Raw genomic sequence first — 18245 nt, forward strand, 5'->3', positions numbered from 1 at the left:
GGATGGTTGTCCTCCAAGTCTGTAACTGTCCGAGGAGTCCTAGGACAAGCAGTCTCCTGATACTTCTCCCAGCCCCTAAGCTGTAACTGGGGAGATAGACTCTTCTCCGATGCCTTCCTCATCATGCCAGAAAGTTCCACTCCCTTACTAGGGCAGAATCTGGTAGCCAGAGCAGGAGCCATTATCTATACGAACATCATCAGGGAGAAAATCTCTCTCTTCTGCCTATTACTTAAAGTTGGGATTAATCCTGATGTTTGGGCAATGGATGGACAATTTGAATGGGAAAAGAATGCCTGCCCAATTTGAATAAGGCTAAAGGATCCCACCTCTTTTCCTTACCAAAGACCAGAAGCCAAAAAGGGGCTACAGGACACTGCAAGGAACTCAAAAGCTCAGGGTCTAGTAAAGTTCTGTAACAGCCCTTGTAATACTTCAATTTTGGTAATACAAAAACCCAATGGACAGTGGATGCTGGTGCAGGAAGCTGTGATCCCTTTATACCCAGCACTACCCAAATTCATGGCTCTCTCAAATACCAGGAGAGACACAATGGTGCACAGTCCTGGACCTTAATGATTCCTTTTTCTGTGTTCCATTACATCCTGACTCTCAGTTTCTGTTTGTCTTTAAAGACCCTTTAGACCAGAATTCTCAGCTCACCTGGAGTGTGTTACCCCGGTGCTTTTTAGATAGCCCCCACCTATTTAGCCAGGCTCTAGCCTAGGACCTTAGTCATTTTTCACATCCAGACACCCTAGTTCTTTAATATATGGATGACTTGCTTTTAACTGCTAACTCAGAAATCCAGTGTCAGCAGGCCACACATGACCTCCTAAACTTTGTTGCACCTGTGGATATAAGGTTTCCAAACTAAAAGCCCAACTTTGTAAGCAAGAGGTAAAACACCTAGGGCTTGTCTTGTCTAATGGCACTTGGACCCTTGATGGAAAATGTCTCCAACCCATACTTGCCTTCCCCCTTCCAAAAACCTTAAAACAGTTGTGGGATTCTTAGGAATAACTGGTTTCTGCCAATTGTGGATTCCCAGATATGGTGAAATAGCCAAACCCCTGTATACTCTGATTAAAGAAACCCAAAAAGCTAACAGCCATTTAATACAATGGGACCCTGTAGCCGAGGCCGCCTTTCAGACCCTGAAGCAGGCACTACTGCAGGCTCCAACTCTAAGCCTTCCTACAAGGAACAACTTCTCCCTATATGTTACGGAAAAGTCAGGAGTGGCACTGGGGGTTCTCAACCAGACTTGGGGGACCACACCACAATCAGTGGCATACCTAAGTAAGAATATTAATGCAGTGGCCACTCTGCTTGTGGGTCATGGTCATAGTGGCTATACTTGTCTCAGAAGTGGTTAAAATTGTGCAAGGGAAAGATCTCACTGTATGGACATCACATGATATAGCTGGAATTCTGGCCTCTAAGGGAGGCTTATAGCTATCTGACAACTGATTACTCAAATATCAGGCCTTAATGCTCGAAGGGCCTGTACTTCAGCTGTGCACATGTGCAGCACTCAATCCAGCTACTTTTCTTCCTGAGGAAGGGGTGGACAAAGAACATGACTGTCAGCAGGTTACAGCCCAGAACTATGTGGCTTGAGAGGATCTCGTAGAAACTCCTCTAGCCAATCCTGACCTTGACCTATACAGTGACAGAAGTTCATTTATGGAAAATGGAGCTTGGAAGGCAGGATCTGCAGTAGTCAGTGATCAAACAGTGCTTGAAAGTGATTCCCTTCCTCTTGGAACTAGCGCCCAGTTGGCAGAACTAGTAGCCCTCACTCGAGCTCTCAAATTAGGAAAAGGAAAGAGAATAAACATGTACACAGATTCCAAACATGCTTACCTGGTCTTGCAAGCTCATGCTGCCGTGTGGAAGGAAAGAGAGTTCCTAACCTTGGCAGGAACTCCCATTAAATATCATAAGGAAATTTTAGACTTACTATAAGCTGTCCAAGAACCCAAAGAGGTAGCAGTCTTACACTGCCAGGGTCACCAAAAAGGAGATAAGAAAGAAGCAGAGGGCATTTGCCAAGCTGACCTAGAAGCAAAAAGGGCAGTTAGACAAGAATTTATAGAAGGAACTTTAACATCGGAAAATCATCTCCAGGGAACTAGAGCTCAATACTCAATACTCTACCTCAGTACTCAACTAGAGGTAGAGTGGGCAATCTCCCAGGGACACAATCTTCTTCCTTCAGGATGGTAGCTACTGAGGAGAGGAAAGTACTCCTACCTGCTGCCAGCCAGTGGAAAGTACTTAAAACCCTACATCAAACCTTCCATGCAGGTATGGAGAATACATATCGAATGGCCAAATCTGTACTTAAAGGAAAAGGTCTCTTTAAGGCAGTCCAACAAATAGTCAAAGGATGTGAAATATGCTGGGAAAATAATCCTTTGGCACATGGCAAAGCTCCTCTTGGGGAGCAGCGAACCAGTCATTACCCAGGTGAGGACTGGCAAATGGAATTTATCCATATGCCTAAGTCTCGGGGATATCAACATCGGGTAGTGTGTGTAGACACCTACACAAACTGGGTTGAGGCTTTCCCCTGCAGAACAGAAAAAGCCCAGGAGGTAATAAAAGTCCTGATTAATGAAATAATCCCTAGATTCCGACTCCCTCACTGTCTTCAAAGTGGTAATGGCCCTGCCTTCAAAGCTGCAGTGACTCAAGGAATTTCCAAAGCGTTAGGAATACAGTACCATCCCCACTGTGCTTGGAGGCCTCAGTCCTCCGGGAAAGTGAAAAAAATGAATAAAATTCTTTAGAGATACCTAAAGAAACTGGCACAGAAAAGCCACCTCCTGTGGCCTTCTCTATTACTATAGCGCTCTTAAGGGCTCCAAACTCTCCTCAGAAAATAGGACTTGGCCCCTATAAGATGCTTTATGGAGGGCATTTTCTTACTAATTATTTTGTATTAGACAAGGAAACAGCAGATCTAATAAAAGATAGAAGCTCTTTGGCTAAGTACCCAGAGGATCTCAGGATCTTACCTCAAAGACACCCTTGGGAAAAAGGGGAAGGGTTGTTCTGCCCTGGAGACTTGGCGCTTGTTATGTCTCTCCCCTCAGACTCCCTCTCTAGGCCCATTTTGGGAAGGACCATTTTTGGTTATTCTGTCTACCTCAACGGCAGTTAAGGTGGTGGGAACTGACTCGTGGATTTATGACACTTGGTTGAAGCCTTGGACACCTCCTGAAGAATGTCATAAACCCTTCACTCCGCAACCTGAAGTTCCAGGAGACAACCTTTCGTACATCTGCGAGCTGTTAGAAGATCTAGATTTGCTCTTCTGACAAGATCCCCAGGAAAGTAACTACTCATGAGTCTAAGTTACATCCTGGCATTAACAGGACTATTATTCTTAACTTTACTATTTGTGGCGGGACTCTATGTGACCGCCCCTATGGATTGGCCTAATAGTGCTCCTCCTCTCCTTCCTAGTGCCCCCCATGACAATTTACACTGAATCTCAGGTGCAGAGTCTTCTCTCGCCAAGGCCACACCATACTTGAACCCTAATTATTCCTTTCATAGTTGGAAGGGAAGCGGAATAATAGGAGACCCTGATACTGGCATTGGAAGGGTTACTACCCCTACTTAGTTTTATTATAAGCTATCTCAGGAGTTAAACGACAACATGGAAAGGTTGCTAATTTTCTCTGCAAAAGTAGCTTAACTCTTTAGCTCTCATAGCTGTTCAATATAGAAGGGCCCTGAATCTGTTAACAGCAAATAGAAGAAAGGAAACTGTCTCTTTCTAGAAAATGAATGCTGCTACTTTATAAATCAATCAAGTATTGTCTCAAACAAAGTTAAGAACTCAGGGACTGAATCAAACACAGTGCTAAAGACCTCCAGAAAAACAGTTTCATGTCACTTGTTTAACAACCAGCTGTCCTGGCTCTACCCTCTCCTAGGCCCATGGGTAACCATTTTATTATCACTGGCCTTCGAGCCTCTTATCTTCAACCTTCTTGTCAAATTTGTTTCTTCTAGAATTAAAGCCATAAGGCCATAAATGGACCTGCAAATGGAACCCCGGATATCCTTGGCTCATAAGTTCTATTGTGAACCTCTGAATCAACCTGCACCCCTGGAAGACTCCCCTCTGGAGAAAACCTCAACTGCAGGGCCCCTTCTGCACCCCAATTCAGCAAGAAGTAGTTAAAGAGCAATCGATGCCCCATGTCCCAACAGCAATTGGACTTTCTGGTTCAGAGGGGCGACTGAGGGACTGTGTGGGTCCACTAGGGGTGTGGTTTCAAAGGCAAGAGCTTCCCAGCGTATGCCTCCATCCACACCCCTATCCGGGAACCTGGAGTTCTTTGTCTGACTTTCCCGTGCATGGGCTAGGTAGAAATTCCAGGTGTGCTTTTTTATTCAAAAAGCACACAAAAATTCCAGGAGGAAGGGCCTCTGTTTCAGACCTAGCAGCCAATTCAAGATCAGCGTCAAAGATCAATCACTCCAGTGGAAGTCTGAAAAAACTCCTGTCATTGGACGAGAACATGAATGGGGCAGGAATAACTCCAAGGTTAAAAACCCACTGCTCCTTACGCATTTGCATTCCTCCCTTGGATCCCCTCCCATGGCTGTGTGGGAGCACTCTCTCCTTCTCTCTCTTTCTCTCTCTGTCTAATGAATTGCTCTTTGCAAAGCTCTTTGGGTCCACAATATTTATTCAAATGGGAAGCTCACTGCACCTCCGGGGCCCTTTTACCCATTCCTGGGGTAAGAGAGGCCAAGGACCTGGGCACATCGGGAAAAACATCAGATCGGCAAACTGGAAGCATCTTCGGGATGCCCCTCAGCTCTGCTCCCATCCCCCAGTTACATCTTTGATGAGCATAGGAAGGGAGTTGAGCCCCTGCTCCCCACCCCAGTTACACGAAGTCTTTATATTACAGAAGATTTTTTTATAAGGGCATCAATTCCATTCATGGAGATTAGAGCCTCCATGTCTTAATAACTTTACAAAAAGCCCCACCTGTTTCCTTTAGAATTTTTCTTTTTTTTTGGAGATAACTCTCTCTCTCCCCAAGGCTGGAGTGCAGTAGGGCCATCTCAGCTCACTGCAACCTCTGCCTCCTGGGTTCAAGTGATTCTCCTGCCCAACTAGCTGGGACTACAGGCATCTGTCACCACACCTGGCAAATTTTTGTATTTTTAGTAGAGATGGGGTTTTGCCATGTTGGCCAGGCTGGTCTCAAACTTCTGACCTCAGGTGATCCTCCTGCCTCGGCCTACCAAAGTGCTGGGATTACAGGTGTAAGTCACCTCGCCCAGCCTAGAATTTCTTTTGATTATTTTTGGCCATTTTCTTTTTCCTGCAAATTTAATCCTTGGTACTTTTATATTTATTGCTATTATACATGGCTTCTTAAAATATTTTTTATGAAAAGTGTTAGATATAAAAAAAGATTGACTTTTGTATATTAATTTTGCATATAGCCCCTTACTGACTTAGTAATTAAGAATTTGTAGATTGTTTTGATTTTACAAAGGAGATAATTGTATCATCTACAAGTGAGTTTTATTTCTTCCTTTCCAATTCCTATATATTATATTTCTTACCTTACTGCACTGTTAAGATCATCTAGCACAATGTTAAATGGGAGTGGTGATGGTCAGAATTGTTTCATGTTTATGATCTTAAACAATACTTTAAACATTTTATATAAATATTTGCTATTTTTTTATGTAGATAGCCGTCATGAGTTAAAGTGCTTCTCCAATTCTCGTTTGTAAAACTTCTCAGACATAAAAAATGTTTATTTAATTTTATCCATTTCTTTTTCTGCATCTATTGAGATAATTGATTTTTTTTCTCTTGCAACCAATCAGTATGGTCAATTACTTACACTGGTTTTCTAATATTAAAATAACCTTAAACACTAATGGTAAAATCCACTTGGCCAACTTAGTTTATTTTTATAAACTGATGGATTTGTATTGTTAATGTTTTATTTAGGATATTTGCATCTATTTTCATGAGTGACTTTAGATAGGGGTTTTCTTTTTCACAGTCCTCTTGTCAAGATTTTATTTCAAGCCACATAAAATTACTTGAGGTGTAAGTCCCTGTTGTTCTATACTCTGGAAAGTTTTATAATATTGCGTTTTAAAAATTTTTTGAATTGCGATTGAACTTGCAAACACATACGCTTGGAGTTAACTTCATTGAAAGCTTTATTTCAATACTGATTCAATTACTTTAATGTTTATCTGACATTATAGATTTTTTACTTTGAGTCAGTTTTATTAAGTTGCATTTTCCTAGAAAGGCATTCTTTTTTCTAAATTGTATTCTAACTGATTGTGTGTCCATTTTCATAATGCTCTTAATTTGTTTATTTTATGATACATCTTTATTTGTTTATGTTTGAAGTAATTGCAGTTATGCCCATTTGTATATTTCTAAAATTGTTTATGTGTGCTTTACCCCATTTTTGCTTGATTAATCTTGACAGAGCTTTGTAACCATTTAAAAAAAACAATTGTTGGATTTGTGTCCCCTCTATTGACATTTATTATTCATCCCATTCATTTATATTTATATGAATTCATATCTTTGTTGTTCCCTTTCTTATGCTTGCTTTTGAATAAGCTGCTTCAGCATCTTTATCCCAAAGATCAGTGCCTCACAAGAACTAATAAACTTATTGAAAAAAATGCTTAATTGGAAGAGGCTATAGACACTTCCAGATTGCAATCCCGGCCATGTTTCTTCCTAGTTTGGATTTATTGGTTTATTAGCTGATGACTTGTGACATGTATATTAACATAGATAAAAACAGAAATTGACAAGTAAGCTAAATATTTTAGGTGACATGTGTTTTGTGCAGAATCTGTATAACTACTACTTCTTTTGTCCTGACCAGTAAATTTCTGCCAATGTAGCCTTAGATTATGTAAGTTTTGTTGCCAACCACATCACAAACCAACTCATATTGAAATTACTGTTAAGTAAGCTATTTAATTTTTCTCATGAGTTTTTACTGGATGGAACATTCTCCTATTTAGTACTTGTTCAGTTGGCCAATTGTAAACGGAATTGAAAACATCGTAAATAGAATGCATGTGAATATTAAAATGCTTTTTATATAAAAATTTGTAACTAGTGCTTTATAAATTTAATTAGGAAAAGTATCAAGAGAATATTATGGCAAGGATATGTAAGACACAGATTTCTGTTTGACCTTGAGCTCTTGTATTTGTGCTACTTTTACATAGCAGATTCTATCATAGCTATGGAAAATAAATCAGTCCTTGATGTTTTTCATTTTTTAATACTAATTTTATCATTTATCCTTAACAATTTATAAACCAAAAAGTATCTGAGACAGGGATCCATCAATTTAGAGGTTTATTTGACAAGGTTAAGGACCATGGCCTGTGACACAGCCTCAGGAGGTCCTGAGAATTTGTGCCCAAGATGATTGGGTTACAGCTTGGCTTTATATATTTTAAGGAGACAAAAGTAACAGGCAAGGACTTATACCAGTACACGTAAAGTATACATTGGTTTGGCCCAGAAGGGTAGGACATCTTGAAGAGAGTTGGGGGTTTCCAAATCATTGACTGATTCAAAGATTTTCTGATTGGCCATTGGTTGAAAGAGTTAAACTCTGTCTGAATAGTTGAAGTCAGCTTGGGTTAAGAAATGGGGGTGGGTTGTGGAAGCCATGCTCCTTGTTTCCAGGTAGTAGGCAAAAGTAGCAGGTTGATGGTGAATGTCTCTTACCAGGTCTTAAAAGGTGTCAGACTCTCCAGAAAAGACTGAGTAAAAGAAGGAGATTCTCTATAGGATGCAATTTTCTCCAAGAGACAGCTTTGCAAGATCATTTCAAAATATGTCAAATAAATATATTTTGGTATAAAATGCTTTGATTTCTTTTAGGGCCTGCTATCTGTTATGTTATGCTATATCAGAGTGAAGTTGTGATTTGGTATCTTGTTGCTATAAAGAGTCTGTCTAGTCAGTTTGAAATCTCTGTTTTAATGTTACTGTTGGTCTGTTGTGTCTAAACTCTAACGGGAGCAGGGTATAATGAGGAATGTGTAACCGTCCCTTCCCATGATTTTCAGGTTTCTTTGGGAATCCCTTGGTCAAGAGGGGGGCAATTCAGTCAGGGGGCTTAGAACTTAATTTTTGTTTACAAATTCAGTTTATTCTAGGCAACAAATCTTCTTCCTGGTTCTACTCCATTGCCAAATCAGTCTCGAAGGGATCTGATTTATAGAATAAAAAACAACCACAGTTGATTTATCCTATTTACTTTTATAACCATGCCATTCTTTACTTGCATGATGATCTTCTTAACTAATCCATTTAATCCAATATTTAAATAGGAGGAATTTATGAATGGGGAGAAGGGATTTGAGTTCCACTTTTGAATAATTTTGAGGACTATGGAGCAAAGAAGTCACAAATACAAATTATGCTGCTCAAAGGAGAGTGGAACATATTCGTTAGTGAGTTTTTGATTATTTTTTAAAGCAATACAGAATTTGTCTTTCAACTCACACAAATCCAACTCAATGGGCATTTCTGAGCAACCTAATCAAAACAATTTCCTAGAATTTTGTTTGTTTGCATTAAGTATGTAGCATCAATTACAAAATACTTGTTCAGCTCCTTTTATGTGCTACGATCTACCCTGTCCTGTAAATCTCAAATATCAATTTCCTTCTTTAAATCTACAGCTTTAATTTGAGATCTGTGAAGTAAAACTGAAAGTCAAGCAAGAACAACAAAAGAGTTTACCAGAGATTACTTTTAGAATCCAGATGCTATTGTATCACCAGACTCTCCTAATGTGCATCTTAAACTAGGCTATAGGTATTGACAACTATATGAAAAAATTTAAAGGCTTCTCTAAGCTAGAAACAGAAAGACAGCATAAGGCTGTAGAAAATAAGCATGTTTTGGTAAAGAACAAATCACATAAGTTTAATAATGTTCAGGGACAGAATTTCAAACCTTAATGGTAATGCAGGAACAGTAGACAAGCCAAGCTAGCTGCTCTCAGAACTTTACAGATGCAGAGAATTGCTTTTGGAAGCTGCATTATCTATTTCAGACCACTAGGGTAACCTTAAGTAAATGACTGTTTCAATGTTCCAGTAGCACTTGGTTTACTAAGGCAGTAAATTATCCCAACTCTGAAATTCCCAAACTGCTTCTAAATAGCTGTAGCCTGTAGCAAACCAGCAGGATTCTTTGTCCTCTAGCTCTTTCCACTGCTGCCTGGTTGCTTAAATGAATGCCCTAAAACCAAGCATTAACATTTGCCAGGCATTTTGAAAATGAAATGTACCTAAGATAGCCCTGTGGGTGCCTGATTTAATTCTCTTTGACTATCTAGAATACGGCAAGAAAATTAACACTTGATATTGCCAATTGTGCCAAATATTCACTAGTACACAGGGGAAAAAATTGAGGAATAATTTCTAGTTGAGAATTGTGAGAATTTCAAAAACGGAAAGTATAAAAACATGCTAAGTTTCCCTAGGCCTCATCCATTATCCACACATACACTTATAATCATTTATTTATACTTCATTATTCCAAAAGAGTAAAATTGTGAAAAACATTTCACAGGATACAAAGTACTCCTTTGCTAAATTGGCTAGTATTCTTGAGTTTTATTACAACCAGGCAGACATCGATGTTAGCAAAAATGTGTCCCATGTAAGCACACTTTTATTATTTGGGATTAGGCTCCTAAAAAAAAGAAAAATAGCATGTGGCATCTCCATTATAAGAGATCATCACAGCATATCTCCCTTCTGTTAGAAGAAGCCTTATAACCAAGCGACTTGGAAAATGTTTGAAAGTCTTACTATAAATATTGAGAAACAGCTAATAGCATCCCATAATTATTTTTCCAATTAGGAAATAACACTAAAAAAACAGAGGAAAGGATTATGTACCACAGCCTCCTTGTAATGGATATAAATAAAATTCAATATTTAAGTAGATGCACTTCTATCTTGATATGCTATTTCTGTCAGATTCTGGCAATGGTTCTGATTCTAACAGCAATTACTGGTAAAGAATTTAGCCACCACTATTTAGAAAAGTGGCTTTATTGAATTTGCAAACAAGGGCCTACAATTTTCCATTTTCTTAGCAAGATAGTAAATCAACCAAGCTCAGCATGTCATCATGACTATAATTTACGTGATGTGACTTGACAGCTAAGATGTACTGTGGTAATTTCTAAGAGCTTGCAGTATTATTGTAGTATCAAAAATTTATATGTTTCAGTTATTAAGGCAAATTGTTTCATTCATACCGAGATGCCTGACAGTAAACCACCAAGGGCTTCCACATTACATTTAAAAATGTCCTCCATATTCAAACAATTTGCACACCCTGTTACCATTATTTTGTTCACTGAATGGAAACTGGAGCACAGGCAGGAACAGCGTTTTGATGTGAAAATGATTGGTAGGGGAATATAAAGCGCTTCATTGTGGCTTATAAGAAAGAAACAGTTCAGCCAGGAGAAGGGAAGTTATCTTCGGGAACTGACGACTACTAATGGGATGTCCAAATTCTTTGTTCTGATTCTATCAAATATTCCATTTGCTTGCTTTCCTTCTGTCAGTTTGATTGTCAGCCAACAGAAAGAAAATGCATATGACCAAAGAAGAAAGGATGGAAAATATGGTAAAGAATATTTCTATTTAAGCTACTTTAAATAAGTTTGCCATCATATAAGACATATGACCTCTGAAATTCATCCAGTTTTGACCTAAAACTCTTCTTGGAGCTCCTCAGAGTGGTTTTTTTTTTTTTTAATTGACAGTATATTTTTATTTTTATTTTTATTCTTTGGCAATTTTAAGCAGAAAAATTCAAGTCTTATGCGCTATTTTGTTTTTTTGGGGATTACCAGAGTTTCCTAAATAGAATAGGATAAAATGACTACTTCCTGTAAAGAGCCTTGCAAATAAAAGTTTAATTAGATTTTTTTTACAGCTATTGAATTTTATACAACATATGCTGTCTCTTAAAATAAGTTCATTGAAAATGTGTTTTAGACATTTACACATTTTTTGTAATAGCCTTTAGAAGCCTGTTAAGAAACTGGCCATGAGTTAAAAATGTTTCAGTCAGCCAACACCACCAATTCCCATTCACTGAGTAGTATATTAGATACTAAGTTTTTCTATTTCAATACTCACATGACATGCAAGAAAACCATGGACTATAAATATACTTTTATTTGTTTAATCAATGATGAGTTCTTCATAAGTAATGCTATATTTTTAAGGTGTAAACTAGGCTTAAACAGCATCAATTCATGAAGAAATTTTTCCATCACAGCTTCTGGAGTGATTAGTTATTTTAACTATCAGTTCAGAAGGTATTAACTTTCACAGAGCAAGCAAGTATTCACATTTATAAATAAGCCACCAAATTTTGTTTCCAACAAAGTATTAGGTGAGATAAAACAAAATTCTAAACCCCATTATATCTATCTAGATAGATTTAATCCACAATAGAAAAAAAAAAAAAAAAAAAAAAAAAAAAAAAAAAAAAAAAACCGGCCTGTATTTCTGAGGCTGCTACATTTGTTTATCTGTGTATGTATTTACATATGTGTGGGCTTTAAAACAAACATGTGCTTCCAATCTGGCACTTTTAGGGTAGTTCTGTCTGAGCTCCAGGAAATGTGTTGTTTACATAAGCCTCGTGGCAAGCATTTAATTAGTTATGTAATCCATTTGTTTTTCCAATTACCATTCATATCAGGTAGAAGGAAAAGTAAATCTCTTGAGTATCAAGTTTGAAATCAAATAGAAACAGATGAGAAAACTTCAGTAAGTATCCCACCACAGACAACTCCAGAAAACAGCTCTTTCCACATAAACACAACACAGTCTCTTCCAATAGCTATAATTTGCTTTATGAAAATACCCTAGAAGCTTCATTAATTTATTTGCCCATTCAAAAAGTTTACACAGAACATCAACTCTACAAAGTTGCATACTAGGGATGCCCTGGCTGGTTAAGATCTTGTGTAACATGGGGGAAAACCCCAGCTCCATGTGATTTAGCTGGCTCTAGCAATCCAATACTGTGTGTAATTTGATTTCATCTTTCTTCAAACGAATTACCAACTAAAACTCATTCTCACGATCAGTCAGTTAAAGCAGAATAGCGGGAAGCAAGTGTGGACTTACTTTGTTTCCCAGATAGGGAGCCGGTGCATTCCAGTAGTAGCCATGCGGCAGGGCTTGCCGGGCCTCCACGTTACTGATACTGATCTGCTGGGGTGAGTCCGAGTCATCCCACCGAGGAGCCACTCGAATGCGGCCAGAAAGGTCAGTCAGATACCAGCCACTCATATCTTGTATCTTAGAGAAAACACACAGTCATCATTAATTAAAAACAAAACAAAACAAAACAAAAAAAACAACCAACCAACCAAACAAACAAAAAAACCCCTATCAGCTTTGCTCTTTCCTAGTCCTGGCCATGTCCGCTTTTGGAAATTAACAGAAAATAAAAACAAACAAACAAACAAAAACTAGGAATATTTAGAAAAAACATGCTGGGTTAAGGTGGCTCACACCTGTAATCTTGGCACTTTGGGAGGTCGAGGCAGGTGGATCACTTGAGGTCATGAGTTTGAAACAAGCCTGGCCAATATAGTGAAACCTGTCTCTAATCAAAATACAAAATAATCAGCCAGGTGTGGTGGTGCACGCCTGTAATCCCAGCTACTTGGGAGGCTGAGGCAGGAGAACTGCTTGGATCTGGGAGGTGGAGGTTGCAGTAAGCAGAGATTTTGCCACCGCACTCCAGCCTGGGCAACAGAACAAGACTCCATCAAAACAAAACAAAACAAAACAAAACTCAAAAAATCATGAGCGTTACGAATATCATTAGATATACGTACTCACTTAGGTTTCCATTGCTTATTTTTTTTTCCTTGATGTTTCTAGGTGTTTCCAAGGTATTCTATAATAATCTGTTTTCATTAAACCTATGCTTTTTAAAAAAGATGGTTCCAAATATCACTTTCTTAAAAATAGGAATTCACTCAAAGTCATACAATGGTTGTAACATACACTTAATCAAACAGCCTTTCAGTTCCATATTTTTCACTCCACTAGTAATTTCTTATTGCTCTTAGATAAAAAGACTTGAAAAAGTGTTGCATATGTATTAGTAATGCCGAGGAAAAAGAGAAACTATGTAAGTACTTGAAAGGTGGTTTTTCATTCAGTATTTCCACCCCTGCCACTTTTTAAAATTTCTACTTTGAGGCGTAAGGATATTTGAACCCAACAGCTTGTTGCTATGACAACATCTGGCAATACTGTATGCATTCCTTCAAATAGGATCAGAAGTGCTGTGGGGATCCACAGCCTAGATCCCTGGCCCAGAAATGGAAAGAAACCTTAAAGGAGGAATCAGAAAATGCATAATGATTTGTTTTTATATCTCTATGCTCCAGCCAAGGTCAGGCCTACAGCTACATGTCTAATTTAAAGCATCCTCCCTAGTCAGGACAAAACACTGATTACTGAGGGCTTAGGCTACCAGCTACCAGGAACCTACCAGACATGCATGAGCTGCTTCATGTTGTCGGTCATGGGAAGAAGAATGCTATGGGTGACACTACGTGGCTGAAATATTTAAAAAATTTTCTTCATAGATTACTTGACTCTGCTTATTCCAAAGCTGTGAAATCACTGAGATTCCCTTGGTCAAACAAGAAATAGAAACCAGGTACAACCTGTTGACCTCCAGGACAATAAGTAATATATTCCTTGCTCTTCTTCCCTTCTAACATCACCCTTGAGGCATTCTCAGACAGTTGAGTGGGACTCTGTGTCTCTGGCATCTGATGATCAAAGCTTGAGTACCAGCTCTGTCCCTTGACTGGCTATGAAACTGTGATCTATCAGTGGAGCAGTCTGGAGGGTGGGGTGAGACTTTATAAACAAAATGAGGAAGTTAGACTAGATGTCCATTTGTGGTTGATTCTTTGAAGTCTGCTCTGAAAGCAATATATTTGATAAACTATAGATAATATTTCATATTAGGCTTGACTTAAAAGCACTGCAGGCAGAGAAAATATGAGATAGCTCTGTTTAGGATTAGCTCGCTGATTAAAGTTGAAAGGAAGAAGTGTTTAGGTAATAGTTTGTCTAAATAGTAGTCTTTATAAAACACAAAACTGATTATGTCAGTCCTCAACTTAAAATTCTTCAATGACACTCCAAGTAAAAGATCTCAAATTCTTAGCATATTCAAGCCTGTAAGTTCTAGTTTCTCATTCCCCCTCTAGACTTCTCTCTCTCCAGTCCATTTCCTACCATTCTGCACTCTCACATCCAGCCATATAGGCTGTATGAAATTCCCAGAAGGTCCCATTTTCCTTTGACGCTCTTCTGTAGGGAGACGAAATGCTCTCTGTATAGAGTTGAAAAGGCATTGGGTAGTATAGGCAGTGAAAGCAGAAAGGTAAACACATTTATGTTAAAGAAACAAAATTCTAATTGCAATTAAATAGTTTAAGTAATAATTTTTCAAACCAACTATGAATGAAGGTATTGCCTGTATTTAATGTTCCCTTTTTAATAATGAAATAGCCTAGGCAACATCAAATAGTAACTAAGCTGGTGGATAATACGTATTATGTATATAGATGATAAAGCGTTTTTCTCAACTTGCGTACAAAAATACTGGTAAATGGAAAATAAAATTCACATCACAATGTCATGTTTTCTCTGTTCAATCATGCACCCTTGGAGTTGAAACTTTAATTGCATTATTATTTCATATAGTAATCATAGAAACTGAAAAGACTATGTCTACCTATTCTAAGAAATTCCAGCAGTATTACAAATACAACCTCAAAGGCTTTGAGTAAAAATACACAAAAGTATTTGAATACAATTTCATTATTTCTTCATGTAACTTTATGTAGAAGTTCACTATCAGAAAAAAAAAAATTCCACAAAAGAACAATGACAGCAACAAAGAAGGCTGATGGACAAGCAAACAGAAGCAAATGGTGCTTGCTTACTTTGCCATAGGTCCAGTAGGAACTCTGACATCTGTTTGAAACCCCTGAACAGAAACACTCATCACAGCCTTTCCAATTATCCTCTTGCAAATTGAAGAAGCCAGGTTTGCAACGACTACAGTCTCCTCCTTCAACATTCTCCTGCAAATAAAGAGATGTGTCAGCAACACAGGTATCTTTCAAATTTATGAGCTGTGTTCATGTCTGCGTAAGGGAAATATTAACTGTACATTCTTCATTTTACCCTCTCAACTAAAGCATAATGATAGTTTTAAAAACCTGCTCCAAAGCTGTATATTAAGCTGTATCCTCTCTAACTACACTGGTGAGAAAGATTATTGGATGCAAATCTACTTTCGTAAAAGTGACTATTTTGATCTTCATGTATATTAAGCGTGCAGAGTAAATGTCATGATAGATACCTGTGCAGGAATACGTTCGCTTTAGTAAAGTGGGGTCAGCTAGGTTCACTGTTCTGTTATTGAGCTGCTTCACTTAAAGTTCACTGTTCTGTTACTGAGCTACTTCATTTAATTTTCTGGTAAAAATTAAAGACATTACTACATCGATATATAATAGAACATTGATATTATACCAGTTAGAAATACTTTTCACATTTCAGATTAAAAATATGTATACTTGAGGCACACATAGGAACTTGACAGGTAGAGAAACTGTGATAAAGATCAGATAAAGTAGAAAAGTAGTAAAGTTTTCCCCTGGTTTGCTTTTATAGTGTTCCCTATAACACATCGGTACAGTTAGTCACATAGTAATATTATGGGAAAGATCTATTCTCATTCTGTGACTGCTCTCCACCAGATTGGTTTCATTCATTCTAATCTCAGTACACCAAAAAATTGTTTGTATATAGTTGAGCCTAAAGTGTGAACTCGGGCCAGTGAAAGCTGACCATGTAATGAAAAACTGGGAAAGATGTAATCTCTCAATTTAAAGAACAGTTGATCTTAACTAATACTTCTAAATGAAGGCGTCCTGCTTTCCAGGAAACAGATTTGCAATATTCCCTACATGTGCATTTTCTCTACATTTTCCCTCTTCTTTGAATTCCCATATTAGCAATTCTGAGGCTTTTTAAAAAAAATTCCCTTGCACAACTAATTTCTCTCTCAATGACATTTTCATTTTTTATACATTGCTCTATCACAACTACAAAAAAGCATTGTTCAAAGATTGTTCTCTCTAGCTATCTGCTGTAATCTATTCAAAGGTAGACATGCTGTCTTACTTATCTTTATAGTCTGAGGAAATAACATGGTTCCTGGTACAGCAGTGAGCACTAGCTTCATAAAATTTATTAAGTTTAAATAAATCTCTTGGCAGTCAGGTTTTTCATGCATAGCAAAGTTCTATACACATAGTATAAGCTTCATAAAAACATCTTTAAACAAACCCAGATTGAGCAGACGATAGCGATGATAAATTCTGAGAACATATAAGGAAAACCAGAAGAGAAGAGAAAAAATGGCATGAAGAAATAAGGAGAAATTTTAAAAAATAAACAAAGAGGTCCCTCTTATATCTAAGAGAATAATTTATTTTAAATTAACTTTTTGAAACTGAGTTTCAATGACTCATTTACATACTCAACCACTTCTATGTGGGAATCTTAAGAAGTACTGCCCTAAGATTTTGCCAGCTCACTTTTAAGGCAGATTTCAAACATTTTGAAATGATAGATATCAGCAAAACTAATCAAACTAATTTCAGACTTAGAGTGACAAATAAATCCCCAAAGCACTGGAGTTGAGAGCATCTTCAAAAAGAGTGTAAAGCCAAGAAAGATGAAACATATCTGTAATTATGATTTAGCTTATCCCATTGAGGACACAGTACAGCTGTTCTGTACATGGTGTTCCTATGTGCTTGGTCTAATCTACTTTCCATTTACTCCAATTTAAAAGCTTCAATGCCACTATTCTGAGATTCAGACTAAGTCCAACAATTAGAAATTTGTAGACATTAGTTACATTTTCCTTAGCTCTATTTTTGCCTGGTAAAATGACCTTGAAAAAATATGATGAAATAATTTCATATTCAAGTTTATTTAATAACCCAAGGTAAGACATTAGGGTAGGAATTCTGGGCACTATGAAGATAAATAGTCAAGACCTCTGTCTTTAAAAGCCAATATCTCGTTGGATAAAAACATACACTCACATCAGCTATCATGCAAGGTGGAATATGGTAAGTACATCTGAGAAATAAATTAAATTATGGAAACAGAGGAGGAAGCACTAATTTCTTCTATAAGACTTAAGGAAGCATTACGACAGGAGTGGCGTTTGACCTAAACCTTGAAGCATGGTTTAAAAATTGAACTTGTGGACAGAGATAGAATGAGAGACTCATGTTAGCAAAGACATCAGGAACAAAAATTCAGTTTAAAAGTTGGAAGTCCATTCATCATTTATTTTTCAAGACAAACGTGCAAGTTGAGCATCTCTACTCAAAATTTTGAAATGTTTCAAAATTTGAAACTTTGGAGGCACCTATGTGATGCTCGAAAGGAATGCTCGTGGAAGCATTTCAGATTTTGGATTTTTCTGATTAGGAATGATCAGCCAGTATGTATGCTGCGAATATGCCAAAATCCAAAAAAATAAAAAATCTGAAATATTTCTGGTCTTGAGCATTTTGGATAAGGGATATTCAGCCTGTATTTAATACTTCCTATATGTTAGAACTTCACTTGTTACTTGAGATCCAGGGTCCCTGGCCTCAGAAAGGCTATCCTAAGAGATATTCCTCAGGAATTGTCAAGTCATTAATGCTTTTTCAGCAGGAGATAAATCAACAGAACTATACTCGAGTCACTTATGTTAGCAGTGGCAGGTAAAATGTCTATAAAATGTTAGACATTAGCACAAAGGAATCTTTGTTTACTACATTATAGAGTATATTTTATATAATTTAGAGTAGCACAATTCAAACACAGTATTGTGCTCCGGGACTTCTGTGCACATCCTCATAGAGACCAAAGTTTTCCACCTTCTATTATCTTGCTACTATACATGATCTTGGCATCCTAGTTCCAATTCGATGTGTCCTCAGGGACATGATTGCTTTTTCAAAACTTCTTTGTGACTCATCAGCCATTGTCATCTATGAGTCAGCCCCTAATTGTATTCC

General features: G+C 37.6%; 1 protein-coding gene across 7 annotated transcripts in view; it reads right to left on the reverse strand.

The window, feature by feature from the left end:
- LAMA2 (laminin subunit alpha 2) overlaps window positions 1-18245 on the reverse strand; it is a 625652-nt gene that overhangs the window by 315047 nt on the left and 292360 nt on the right. For all 7 annotated transcript variants that reach the window (XM_074397494.1, XM_074397493.1, XM_074397490.1 and 4 more), the window contains exons 11-12: window positions 15093-15233; window positions 12235-12408 (exon numbers count right to left, since the gene is read on the reverse strand). In XM_074397494.1, coding sequence (XP_074253595.1) covers window positions 12235-12408; window positions 15093-15233 — 315 coding nt within the window. The remainder of the gene's footprint in view (window positions 1-12234; window positions 12409-15092; window positions 15234-18245) is intronic.

This window comes from Saimiri boliviensis, chromosome 4 (assembly GCF_048565385.1).
Source record: "Saimiri boliviensis isolate mSaiBol1 chromosome 4, mSaiBol1.pri, whole genome shotgun sequence".
NCBI lineage: Eukaryota > Metazoa > Chordata > Mammalia > Primates > Cebidae > Saimiri > Saimiri boliviensis.